Source organism: Drosophila mojavensis, unplaced genomic scaffold (genome assembly GCF_018153725.1).
Source record: "Drosophila mojavensis isolate 15081-1352.22 unplaced genomic scaffold, ASM1815372v1 contig_16, whole genome shotgun sequence".
NCBI lineage: Eukaryota > Metazoa > Arthropoda > Insecta > Diptera > Drosophilidae > Drosophila > Drosophila mojavensis.
In genome coordinates, this window is record NW_025318693.1 from 1,166,463 (window position 1) to 1,180,442 (window position 13,980).

General features: G+C 41.6%; 2 protein-coding genes across 3 annotated transcripts; one reads left to right on the plus strand and one right to left on the minus strand.

Annotated features, from left to right (window-relative positions):
- The first annotated feature begins 5 nt into the window (after window positions 1-5).
- On the plus strand, window positions 6-3,886 carry LOC6573778 (GTP-binding protein 2). 2 transcript variants are annotated; one of them, XM_015167127.3, is made up of 4 exons: window positions 6-314; window positions 1,501-2,183; window positions 2,239-3,113; window positions 3,186-3,886. In XM_015167127.3, exons 2-4 carry the CDS (start codon window positions 1,511-1,513, stop codon window positions 3,459-3,461), a joined length of 1,824 nt encoding a protein of 607 aa, XP_015022613.1. In that variant the 5' UTR covers window positions 6-314; window positions 1,501-1,510; the 3' UTR covers window positions 3,462-3,886. The 2 variants fall into 2 exon arrangements, with proteins under 2 accessions (XP_015022613.1, XP_001999837.1); XM_001999801.4 differs by lacking the exon at window positions 6-314 and adding an exon at window positions 667-1,208.
- On the minus strand, window positions 3,880-5,270 carry LOC6573777 (evolutionarily conserved signaling intermediate in Toll pathway, mitochondrial). The gene has a single exon (XM_001999800.4). The coding sequence runs from the start codon at window positions 5,184-5,186 to the stop codon at window positions 3,930-3,932; it is 1,257 nt and encodes a 418-aa protein (XP_001999836.2). The 5' UTR covers window positions 5,187-5,270; the 3' UTR covers window positions 3,880-3,929.
- Window positions 5,271-13,980: the final 8,710 nt, after the last annotated feature.

The following is a 13,980-nucleotide window of genomic DNA, read 5'->3' on the forward strand; positions in this document are numbered from 1 at the left end:
AGAGGGAATACGCTTAGTGTTTCGTTTTCATTTACACACTTGCACAGCCAGGCTGAATTTTATTTACAAACAATAATGTAAGAAATAAGAAGTTTTGTTTATGTTCAGCGTGTTTCTTGGCGCAAATTTTCGAAATTATTAGTTCACAGTGTTCAATTATGATTATTTCGTAAATATCTGTTAGATTTACATAGCTGAACATATATTTAGTCGAAAGCGTCTCACGCAATCCAAGTGCATTATTACTCAATATAAATTGCATAGCATTGAATAAACAGGTTTAACTCAAAGCAAATTAAGACCTATTGTGAAATGTAAGTATGATGAAAAGTTCGTATCCACATAAACAGAATTTGCATCTTCAATTGCTTGAGTAAAATATTCATAAAAATGTAAGGAGAGAAATATAATTTATATATTCCTTCTTTTATATATTAACTTTGGTTAGGTGTGCTATTTGCAATTAATTATTTTTATACAATTGACACGTACTCATAAACATAAGCACGTAAGTACTATCGAAAGCTTCCTGTGAAAGAAGCCAAACTGAAAAGATAATAATTACGCTAGAAGTGCAAATTCGTTATCTGATTTCTTCATTCAGCTGTCGCAGTCACAGCTGATCAAAACAAATACATACATAGCTAGCGATTTGTATAGAAAGCCAAGAAGCAGCGTCGAGGACGTCAAAATGCGAAAAACAAACATAAAACACAAGCCAATAATGAGCAGCAGTCCACGCTTTACTGACTGCCGCATGCGCTACACAATCTGCCAATATGGAGAGCAAAGCAAAACCAAACATAAGACATATCATTATGCATATGCGCTAATGTAGAGAACAGGAAGCAGAAAGCTCTTCAGTGTTTGTGTACATGTGATTGCCACAAAACAGAACAAGTTATAAACAAAATCGAAAGGCAACGGAAAACGAAAAGCACTTAAATTCTTGCAAGATGTGAAGCGCACCCAAGAGCAAGTTACCCGAGTGAAATACATGTGTGTATGTGTGTGTGTGTGCGTCCATGTGCATGTGCGTGTGCTTGGACACATGAATACATAAGTATTACATGTGTTTGTGAAACGACTGGCCCAAAGCGCCCGCGTCCCAAAAATCGATTTTTCGGGCCAGTGGCACATTCGGCGCACATAGCAAAACATCGAGTCGTACTCGGTCTGATTTAGCTAAGGGAGGCGCTAATTATAAAGTAATAGAATATTTCCATTTGATAATAATATTAAATAAGCATGTAAAGTAATAGTTACACGTATGTGTGTAAATAGGAACAGTAATACGTGCCCAAAGCAGTGTTTGTGTGACTGTGTGTGTTTGTGTATGCATGCAAACATAAACAAGCGTTTCAAGGTCACTACAAGCAAAAGAGGCTAAGCCAAAAATATAATGTATATTCGCTCAATGGCGCACTTGGCCAAAAATGTTTAGCAAATAAAATATGATGTGATCGTTCCTTTGTTCTCTCTTCCTCTGATCATTCACAGCAGCCACAATATGGATTCGTTTTTAAGCCTGTTCGATCCAAATCAACCAGACGATGGCTTCGACGAAGAGCAAGAGCTGAATGGCAACAGCAGCGGCAGCAGCGAGTATGAGACGGATGGTCATGTCAATGAGAGCAACCAAATCAGTGGCAGCAACAACAACAACACGGGCAGTAATGCCAAAAGTAATCTAATCTTTGACTTTGAGCAGGGAGTTCTGCCCCCGGAGCCACAGCTGGGCAATGTGGAGTACAAGCTCAAATTGGTGAATCCGTCAAAGCAACGCTTTGAGCATTTGGTCACCCAAATGAAATGGCGTCTACGCGAAGGACAAGGTGAGGCCATCTATGAGATCGGCGTCTCCGATGCGGGCCACCTGCAGGGCCTCAGCGATAAGGACATGAATGCCTCTCTTACCACGCTCAAGCAAATGGCCCACCATTTGGGCGCCAGCACATCCGTATTGCGACGCAAGACAGTTGACATGCGGCGCTCGGTTGCCGAAGTGCTCGTACGCAAGATCCCTGATGATCAGCACAACATTGAGGTGCGCGTCGCCGTTTTAGGTGGCGCTGATGCTGGCAAATCCACGCTGCTGGGCGTGCTTACACAAGACGAACTGGACAATGGACATGGGCGTGCGCGACTAAACATGTTTCGGCACATGCACGAGATTCAGTCGGGTAATAAGTGAAGCTATATATAATTGGAGCAGCTCTAATTGGAGTCTCTTTTCAGGTCGAACCTCCTGCATTTCGCATGAAACTTTAGGCTTCGATGCCTTGGGCAATGTGGTCAACTACAAGTACAATGAAATGATGACTGCCGAGGAGATAAGCGATCGCTCCACAAAGCTGGTTACATTCATGGACCTGGCAGGTCATCGACGCTATATGCGCACAACGGTCCAGGCTCTGAGCGGCTACTCACCTCACTATGCGATGCTTGTGGTGTCCGCTGGCAGCGGATGCAATGACACCACTGAGGAGCATTTGGCCATTGTGCGTGCTCTAGATATGCCATTCTTTATATTGATTACCAAAACGGATATTACATCACCAGATGCCACACTGCAGGAGCTGCGCACTCTGCTCACGAATATCGGCTGCCGCAAAGTGCCGTTTATTGTCACCAATACAGATGAGGCCATATCGGCTGGGTCGAACCAGGTGTCTGAGAATATTGTGCCCATATTTTGCGTTTCGAATGTAACCGGAACGGGACTCAATCTGGTGACAAAATTTCTCTACGTGCTGTCTCCAGGCATCAGCAATGCTGAAAAGGATCGCTTAGAACTAGAGCCATGCGAGTTTCAAATCGATGAAATTTTTCGGGTGACTGATGTCGGATCCGTTGTTGGCGGCCTGCTGGTACAGGGCGTCCTCACCGAAAATATGCCCATGAAAATTGGACCACTACCGAACGGCAGCTTCCACTCAGTTACTGTTCATACCATACATCGGAACAAGGCTCCATGTCGAGTTGTGCGCGCTGGCCAAAGTGCATCGCTATCGTTCACGCCCACCCAGGAGCTGCCACCGTTGCGAAGCGGAATGGTTCTGTTGGGTGATTCAGGAAATATCGACGAGCCATATGGCACTTACTTCTTTCAAGTGAGTTGAGCATTCGAATATTTCTGCCTGAACACACAGCAATATCTATAGCACAACTTATTTACATTCTAGGCCAAGGTCTCGGTGCTCTTCCATGCAACCGCCATTTACGTGGGCTTTCAGACAACGGTCCACATTGGGAGCATACGTCAGACGGCAGTTATACGTGGCATCATGGGTGGTGAGAAGCTGGGCACCAATGACTCGGCCTCCGTCATGTTTGAGTTCGTCGGACACCCGGAGTATGTGCGACCTGGCATGCGCATACTCTTCCGCGAGGGCATGTCCAGCAAGGGCATTGGTGTAGTCACCCAAGTATTTCCCGTCAACAAGACGCGAGCGAAGTAGATAAAACTCAGCGGAGCAAACGGAATTTCATCTATTTCAAAAATAGATGCGCAAACCGGCTCTGCTGGCGGACAGTGAACAGATTTGAATACTTATTAAAGCTTATCAATATATCTCAACACGGATTACATATAGAAACATGTACATATTACTTAAAATTAGAGTTTAGAGATTTCGATAAGCATATACGAGAACTGAGTATATGCTGAAATTGTAGCAGATCTTGTTTACATTTAGTTTGAGTTCTGTGATTTTTCTTTTAAGCTCAACTGCTCCAGTATATATATGTATATCTCCAGTAAACATACACACATATATATATATATTCTGATTCTTTAGACAATGCAATTTTAAATTGAAAACCATGTACGAATTTTAATTTCGCCCACGCCTACTTAATAAAACCTAGACGATAACATACTCCACATGACAATTGCTCGGCAATTTTATTTTATTTTAGTGAACTCACTACGGTCTACTGTCCGGATGCTCCTTATTGCTACTTGTATCACTGGAGTGTGCTGGCAGGTTGGAGGGGCCCTCGATTTGCTCGGCCTTGGCGGGCACAGTGGATGTGAATCTAAAGAGTACGGGTATTTCGCCCAGCGACGCATTGCCATGTGCCTCCAGCAGGCGAATCCATGAGAGCAGCGAGTCCTTGGTGGAGGTCCCCGTGGCGCAGATGGCGAATATAGTTCCATCGTCCTGCTGATGTACCGAGCGCACTTTGCCCAACTGATTGTGGCGACGTGGTGGCGCACGTCCAAAGAGCGGCACACCAATCTGGGTCACATCATCTTCATCCACCTGGGGTTTGTCCAATTGCGCAAGGAACTCCGGGTCCGCATCGGCGCGCAATGTAAAATAATTGATGCGTCGATTTCGTATCCATATGTTGAACGGCCCCTCAATATAGAGCGCCTTCTGGCGGGAGTGCTCACGCAGCAGCTTAGACTGTTCGGGGCTCATGCCACTCACAATCCATGTGTCATCCAACGAGTCCTTGATCTCGCTTGTCTCAAACACATCGATTTTCGAACGTAGATCCACTGTGCACATGCGCTCCACAGCCAGCTTCGCAATTTCCAGCGTATCGTCGGGCACGGGATCAGGTAGGGGCCAGGGCGACAAATTCTTGAACTTGGGCATCCAGTACATCATGCGCCAGTATTTACGCAACGGATGTCCCTTGTTGCCGAACACATTCAACAGCATTGCCTCCATCTCGTAGTCGGGCATGACGCCGTAGTCCTCCATCTGCTCGAGCAGGTCGATAATACATTGCTGCTGTTTCGGATAATGCATGAACTCGGCCTGAAACAGATTGGTTGGTATGAACTTTCCCTTGGGCATAACATTTATCAACGCCTTGTAGACTTCCAGATCGTGCTCGACTCCAAAGTCGGGCATGTGCTTCAATGCGGCGTAGATAAACTCCACATGGTTGCGCCTGTGCACATCGCGTTCTTCAAAGATTTCCACCATTGTCAGATAAGAGTTTTTGGTCTTCTCGTGTGCGGCTGCAAAGGGATTTCGTATGCTAGGCAGGTTCTTGGACGAGCCGGCAGCTCCTCCTCTTTTCGTATTGGAGCTGTCATTTTTATGATTCGCATTTGCTTCATCCGTTGCATAATTTCTGCAATGGATCGTTGGGGCCCGCTGTCTATATATGCTTTGAGTAATTGTGCTGTTTAGTCGCAGTATGCAATGCAATTTGCGAATCATTTTTATTTAAAACAAATGTTTTTCTTATAAATCTAAGCTGAGCGATTATAAAACAACAACAAATGCATTTTACAGCACTGCGAACTCGCAATCAGCTGACATCGTGATATCGCAACTATCGATAGGAGACTAAGCATGGCGATGAAAGGTAATCGAATATATATTTGCGCTGTGTTCGAATGTGCTTCCAATCAGAATTTATCGTGGATGTTGACCGAAGGATTTACTTGCAATGATTTAGAGGGATAATTATATTAAAATCGATGAATATTTATACCACCAAGTATTAGAATGTATATCAATTTTCAAAGAATTGAGTGCTACATATCAAATATCACATTTAAACACAAAGTAGGCTATCAATTGATCATTGATGAGCACCTAGACCCGCCCCCATAGATCAGTCAAGAATACGTTGAGCTCTTATTAAGCATTCCATAATAATGCGATGGAAAGTCATTAGCCCGCATGTTTGAATGATCTTAAATATTTATTCACCAGCTGCTTATGTTGCAGGGATATAAAACGTAATTTTCGATCTTTTGTTTATGATGCCAGCAAATGACGAATGCGCTGATAGAATGCGTCATTAAAATATCAATGCAGCGGGCGCTGTGTGAATCGTGCACAGAGCTATGCGCTGAAAGCCAAACGTCATCAGCGGATTCAATCAGATTTCTTTTGTTCTTCCCTGTTCCTCTTTCTTTGCGGTAGCACTTAACACTACTTAACGGTATACATCGGTCGATTAGCGAGAAAATTGACCACATTAACCACAAAACGAGATCTGAAATAGATCGTCAATATTTTAATCATAGACTACTTTGATGTTGTTAACTCTCACTAATGAGCTAATTTAGCAGAACTAAATAGAATGTATATTGCTTTTCCATCCAAAAATGACTTATGATTTACTTTTTAGCATACCTAAGTATGTACATATCTATATATGTGTGTATGTATGTAGCTAGCAAATAACAGTTGACCATTTGTCTCTTTTTGACGCTCTGGAGAGAAAAATCATACTACAGCTCTCCCTCTGAACGAGGGACTTCGGCTCCCTTCGTTTTCGCGTCTTGAGCGTTAATGATCATCAATTGGGACAAGATACGATTGACGTTTGACACACAGCTATTGCGATTCATATGATTATGATCTTACACAATTCTCAATATAGTCAATTATTTAAAAATAAATAGTAAACATTGCAAACATATCGGTGAGTCTTTTATATGCATGTATATATAAATATCTCTCTCTCTCTCTCTGTCTATCCCTCGCACACATTCTCTTTACCTCGTACTTTCAGTCATTCATAATCGTAAATGATGTCTACTGCTACTGTAGAAAGCTGCCAATTAGAACTACTGATTCGATTTTATGTTTATTTTACTTTATGGACTTTTCGAATTTACCGACTACAATAATAATACAACAATAGCAATAAATAATGTTTTATCTAGATTTTTATTGGGTCTCTTACAATTTCTCAATGTTTGGCAGCTTTCGCAATGTCCTCTGTAAGACACACACACTGACTCATACTAAATTTAGGTACAGTATGTGAGTGTGAGTCGTCATGTTTTAAACTGCCGCCATGCATACATGTACGTGTATATGTATGTATGTACAAAACTCTTCTTATCTACACACATTTAGCAAAAGCACTCTTTTATGCGTATGTGATTTCTTCATGGGCTGAATCTACAACAACAATAAAATGGTTCCATGAAATTCACTCAGATTCTTATACATACATATATACATATGTATCTATGTATAATACAATTGCGGAAATCAGATAAAACAATGTCGATGACGAAATACCTGTATTTAAAGTTTCGGAAATAGGCAGTAAATCAATAAATTATATTGATCAATACAATAAAGATATATGTATGTATGTCTCAAGTACATTTTTTGATCTAGAGTTGTCATGTGGACTTTGGTCGTGTTATAGCTTGTCTACTTAGCTTTACATATAACATTAAATAGGGGTATCATGGCGTACGCACATATGTACATAGAATTATATAAACGATTGCCCAAGTATTTAACTGACAATCGCATTTAAATATATAATATCAAATTTCCAAATATGTACATACAGAGACTATGATTACCTGTCGCATATAGTGTATATATTATTCGACTTAGATCTGCCTTGCTGCTCCCCCCTTACTGGGGATGTGTTTGCGCTGAATGCGCAATTATTTAGACAGGAAGTCAGCCGGAGCTGCTGGCTGAGATGCAAGACGAGGCTGGAGCTGCCGCCGATCTGCAGCCGGAGAGATGGACGTGGAAATGCAAACAGGCGCACAGGGCGTGTGACAAAACAACAACAAAGCAAAAATTCAAGTAAATAAATGAAAAGCCAAACAGCGGCTGCATAACTGAAATAGCAGCAGATAAAAATAAACAAAACGCGCGCACGCGCGCTCTCTGATGACAGACAAAGGGCAGAGCCGAGCTAGGGATTGGATGTGGAACTAGTATACACACATATTTACATATGTGTATATGGTGTATATGTATAGAGATAAATGTGTATATTTGTAACAGCAGCAGCAGCAGACGGACTACAAACAAATGAAAAGTTTATCATGTGACGGCGGCATTAGAAAAAAGAGTCTGTAATAGGGAGGGCAGCCTCCGCCCCCGCCTCCGACTCGACCCTATGCCGGGGAAGGCAGCTGAAAAACTTGCACGCTACCCGACTTTCCATTAGAGAATTGTTGACAGCGTAAGCCAAAATATTTGGGCAGCTGCGCGTCGGCCCGAGTGGGCAACAATGTAATCGAATATGCCAAAAATAGTTTAATTTGCTCTCTTTTTTTTATTATTTACGGATCATCGCTCGATCGCCTGACCAAACGCTGACCATATGCTGTTAGCGGAGCACAGAAAAACTATTTAGATACAGCTACAGCTACAGCTATAGATGCATCAATGTCAGAGCTATGGGAAGGGGGAGGAGGGCAGCCGAACATTTTTTTGATTTTTCATGCGCCACGTATCGCATTACCTTAATAGAGTCCATTTGGGTCTAGCGCAACATTTGAAATTGAAGTGCATATAAAGTAGAGCCACGGCGAAAGCAACCACCAGAGCGTCCCAGTCAAGAGGTCACCACACCCAGGTCCATAACTCATCTGAACCCGAGTCAAGCGCTCACTGAGCTGGCCTAACAAACTCTTTTGTTCGCCTGTGCATTAGAAAGGCCCAACAAGAAAAGAAACGAAATGAATTAAACAAAAAAAAAAAAAAAAAAAAAAAACAGGAAAAATCTGAGACAATCAAAAGGCAAAGGCGACGCAATAAAAAGGCAAAAAACAACAGAAAACGCAGAAGACGGAGAAAAACCAGTTGGAAAAGCAGTCGCAATCTGAATGTCTACATATCTGGCGATGCTGGCCTCCCCTCCCTCCCCACTCTTTCTGTGAGTGCCTATTGTTTGGCATTTTCCGCGCGGCTGGCTCTGTCGAGCGACAATTGTCGCTGGTTCTCAACCAGTTTTGGGTGTGAGAAACTAACGGAACGCTAAGATTTCCACAAGTGGGTCAGTTGGCGGTGGCAGTAACTGGCGTGCGGCATGCAATGGCCGCTACTGAGGCATGCCACGCGGCAAGGCAAGGCAAGAGGCCAACACCAAGTGCTGACCCACTTGCAAGGCGCTGGTTTGATTTATTCAAGCGCCGACAGTCCCCCGACAAGATGTGAATATACATGGGATATATAGATATACAGACACGCATATGCATGCATGTATACATATGCATGTGTTTATGCATTTTCTCACATGCATATATCATTTCGAGCTGTGCATCTATCAACAACAACAGACGCAACTCGTTCCTTCGCCTCGTGAATTATGAGCTGGACATTGGTCACTCGAAACGGGCCAGCTGGGTGGGTCCCTGGCCTGTGAGAGCGCGACAAACTCCCAGATCACCTTTGCTTTGCCGTTGCCGTTGCCGTTGCCCTTGTCTTTCTCTTTGCCTAATTGCGGCTGCCGTGGCTATCTATGCGCTTAGCCACTGCACGCTGGACACTGGACACTGGACACTCCGCACAGCCGCAGCGAAATCAGCGCTGCAATCGGAGGCGCGTGAGATTTATGAGCTCTCAGACAGCGGGCAACTATTGCAATTAGGCGTACCCCCAAAATAAACCAGGCACATAGAGCAATTGTAGATATATGTATGTACATATGTATATGTATGTATGTATATTTATGTGCCTGCCCGAAAGCCGAGATAAATGAACCAAATTAGCACTGTGGACGACAACAACAACGACGACAATTACAAATGTGAAACGTGTGGAAGCTGATATACGAACCGGAACTGTTTTTGACGAACGAACGCATGCATACATATACATACATGTACATACATACATATATCTTTGTATATGTATACGTGTTGAAGCGGTTAGGCCCAGCTTTGCTTGCGCTTTTTAGGAGGGCCCCCTTTGTGGATCGTATCTATATTTATTGATCGTATGCCAAAGCCAATCTGTCGCCGACGTCTGTTGTCTTTCACACAGATCTCGAAGGCGTTGGGAAAATTCAGCGAGCGGTTCCCAAGCGCGAGGTTGTATATTTCTAAAATAAATGCTCGGTACTCGATTTTCGTACGCGGAGTTCTTCTTCTTCTTCTATTTCTAGCATTATACATATGTACATGCGATGTTGGTCCAGCGAATTCGATCCCTTGGAACTCGAGTGTCTCTATTACGACATTTCTTTGATGGACTTGTTTGACAACTATATTCCATAAGTTAGTTAGTTAAGATCTGGATATTTTTAGCATTCTAAACTGATATAAAAAGATAACAAAAACTTCATTTAGATTGAGCTGAGATGATTACTACTAAATTCAAACGAAGTCAAATTGTAAACTCAAGCTAATGTATATACATGTATTTATATATGTATATGTGTTTAATATCACTTTTCTCACTTTCGGTTTTATTTATAAATAAAATATTCTCTGCTCATCAATAATAATATACGATTGTAAAAATTTTAATACTTTTTCCAACTATAGTTTGTAACCCTATTTTATAAAATCAATCAATCAAATCTTTTCTATTTATATATAAAATAGTACATATGTACATATATATGTATAATGCATATATGTATATCTCTAATGTATATACATATTTAGTAGACATACATATAAATTACAGTTGCTCAATGTCGCTTGCTTGTCATTAGAACGAGAGTTCGGATTTGCTGTTTCTTCATTGCAGTCGATTTGAAGGCATTCCGGCCTTTTGAGAGCAGATGTTATTTTTACCCCTCTTACCCCTCTTACCCCTTAGCCGCCTGCCGCCCCCCTCCCTCTCTTGAAAAACAAGAATTTGCGTTCTCTTTGAGCCGCACTGCTGCACAGTTCGAGTCGCAACTAGCACATACCCTACACGATTGCTGTGCAATATTTTCGATCTAAAAAATCATTAATTGATTAATTGCATTTTTTATACAACTAAAGCAACAGGATACTAATTTGTTTATCTTTGAACATCCATTTGCTTAATGGCATGTTCGAAGTATAAACACTCATTGCTGAAGTATAAACATCATGAATCATAGTTGGGCGCAATTACGGCTTCAGCTGCGAATAAAAATTTGTCTTGGAATTCTAATTAACAACATTTTCATATTATGGGCATTAATACTTGTAATTAGTATTCGTATTAGTGTGACTTTATATTTAATAAAAGGTATTTAATCAATTTCATTGCATTTATAAATAGTTGTCGACATTTTAATGGGCTACATACATTTACAGGGTATCAGACAAAGCAGAAGAATACAAGAGGAGTAAGAAAAAAAAAACCAAAGCACTTGTTCAGCCATGAGCTGCGGCTCAACAACATGTGTAGGACCCGGAAGGACTGGCGGGAAGAGGTGACCATGCTCCAGGTGGTGCCCGGTGTTTGGTAGCTGTTGCCCGGCTGCGTCTGATTCAGGTTTTGGTTTTGGTTTTTGGCGCAAAAATTCGCTCAAAATTGGCAGCAGGTATTTCGCCAGGGCAGCAGGGCAGAAGCAGCCGCACAAATTGGCGCAAAATTTACAGATGCCTCACAAATACACTGAAACAAAATGAGAACAGAGGGCACACTGAAGACGACGCGCGCCGCATTGTCGGGGCATGATTATTTCTCAGCTGTGCGCCAAATTTATTATCTCTGAGAGGGAGCAGCAGCAGCAACAACCATAACGACAACAACAACAACAACGACAGTGATGTGCAGCGAGTGCCGATCCCACTTTCGCCACGTTTCGAAATGCACCCAGTCGCAGTCGAGCCGCCCCACGCACTAAAAATAGATTGTCGACGGCCCTAATGCATCTGCTAGATACTTTTTATGCTCTGAACACATTGGAAATGGGGTTTCGCTGCGAATTTTAAATTTACATAAACTCGTATATACTCGTATACTGTGTCTATTATATGTAATTATTTATTTTAATTTTATGCATTTATTTCTTTATTAATTATAAGTTATTGTCGATAAAAATTGGTAAACTCACATAGTCTCCTGATTTGTGTGGATTGTATAGAAACTTCAGATTGAGTCTCTTGGTACGTGTAATACCACCACAGCTCCCTTTCTGAGTATTCTTGTGTTGCTACGTATGTAATGCGCAGTTACACATATGTGCACACATGCATACATACACATATACATACGCACACGCACATACGCATGCACGCGCATACACAATGCAGGCTGGGTTATTTGTTTAATGAGCTCATTTATTAATTGGGCGATCGTGACGTCAGCGCCCAGCAATGGGACACAGAGCAACGCCGCACACACAGACACATACACATGTACGTAGACACAGGGCTCAGATACAAAGCGAAGAAAGGAAACTAACCCTCTGCCTCTAACTATGTTAATGTCTGTGGCATGCCTCGCGTGCCACACACTTCCTCCTGCCTCCTGCGTTATACATACATATGTATGTATGTATGCGTTCTATCTATTGCACGAGTTGCCGATGATGACAAAGTGAATGAAAAACCCGAAACAACAAATCGTCAAATACGCAACAGCATCTGATTTTCTGCTGCGTATTCTGTTTTCGCGGAAGTAGGAAAAAAGTCGCTCAATAGCAGGGCGGTCACGTAGCCCGCGTGTAAATGTAACACACGCACACACTTGCATATGCATATTAATGTGTGTGCTCGTGTGGGCAGAGCAACTGGCGCTGTAACCAAGTGGGCAAACGCATTTTCAATGAAAATGACGCATCCGATTTGAGACCCACTCTAAGCATATACTCGCTTGCCAGGTAAAGAGAGATTTCCGTTTCGTGTAATATTTCAGGCGAGCGATATAGCTACTATGTATTTATTGGCTGTTCGTTTTATTAAAGAATTATAAATACAGGTACATATTTTGCCATTAGCATTGGATAGACTCAAATGTGAGCGAGTATTTTGTAGTTGATTCCACCCGAACGCAATATGCCTCATTTTTTTTGGCGCGAGGGTTGATTTTTGCATGGACCTGTGTACTACCCTCGCGCCGCACCCTTATTGTTGCATACGCTGTCCACCAACAGACAGGTAAGTTTTTGGTAGCAATTGGTGCTCGAATCGAAAAGAGTTCTGAGAATTATTCATACATATATAAATAGGTAAATGATCAATTCATTTAGCCAATAAGCGTGGTATAACGTTTGGTCAAAGCAAAACACACAAACGAAGCAGACGCAAAAAACGCTACCACGATCGTATAACAGTAACGTGCCCACAGTATACGCTACACAATTTCACACACACATACATACGCAACAATATTTCTATGTCGTTTTCAAGCTGTTTTCACTTTCGTTTGCGGGTAACGCTCGAACGAACGCTTAAAGCGCGAAAGTGTTTTTTCGTAGTATTTGTAATTTATTTATTTTGTAAACACGACTCACTAATTATGCCGTTTAATGCTGCATGAAACTGGCTTTGACCTTGGACTAGGAACTAAACATCATTAAAACATTAACCCATAACAACAATAGACGCAACACAATGTAAGATTTACTAAAGTAATGAACATACAAATATATGTACATACTCACACATGTACATAAAATCTCAAATCTCACTCAATCGTCTAGCCTCTGTTAAATGCGGCAATTCAACCCCACATTGAAATAACAGCGACTAAGAGAACATTTTCGCTCTTAAAATGTAAAGAGTAAACAAGCAAGTACTTAGTACTGCGCCTTTCAAAATCTGGCAACAATTGTCAGTGTTGCCGTTTTGGCTTATTTTCAAGTGCGATTGCGGAAGAAATTTGGAAATTGCGGATAGCGGAAAATGTGGCTTATTTATGAATTGAATCAGCTAATACACATTTTGTTTAATATCTGATATTAGGTACCGATTAATAGACAAACTAACAAGCTGGCAGCTGACTAACATCGCAAGTTCTGCAATCATCTCTAACATATAGTCGTTAGATATATTTGTTGTCGCGCTTCGCATACATTCGTTACCTTGGTGGAATGCCGAAGTTGAAGGGTCTTTAGCCAAGTCAATTTAATAAAATATTAAATAAGAAATAGGATGAACTTTGATACGTTAAACTCAATATAAGCCATAAGGTAAAGGTTTAAAGAAATAGTCTCATTAAAAAAGAAACTAATATTTTTTAAAATGTACATCTGAATTGAGCCGAGATAACAGATGATGTTTTGATTACAGAGTTTTTCTAAATTGCCTCAAATCGATCGCAACCAAGGAATATTTAAATTATGAGACCAAAGAGTCTG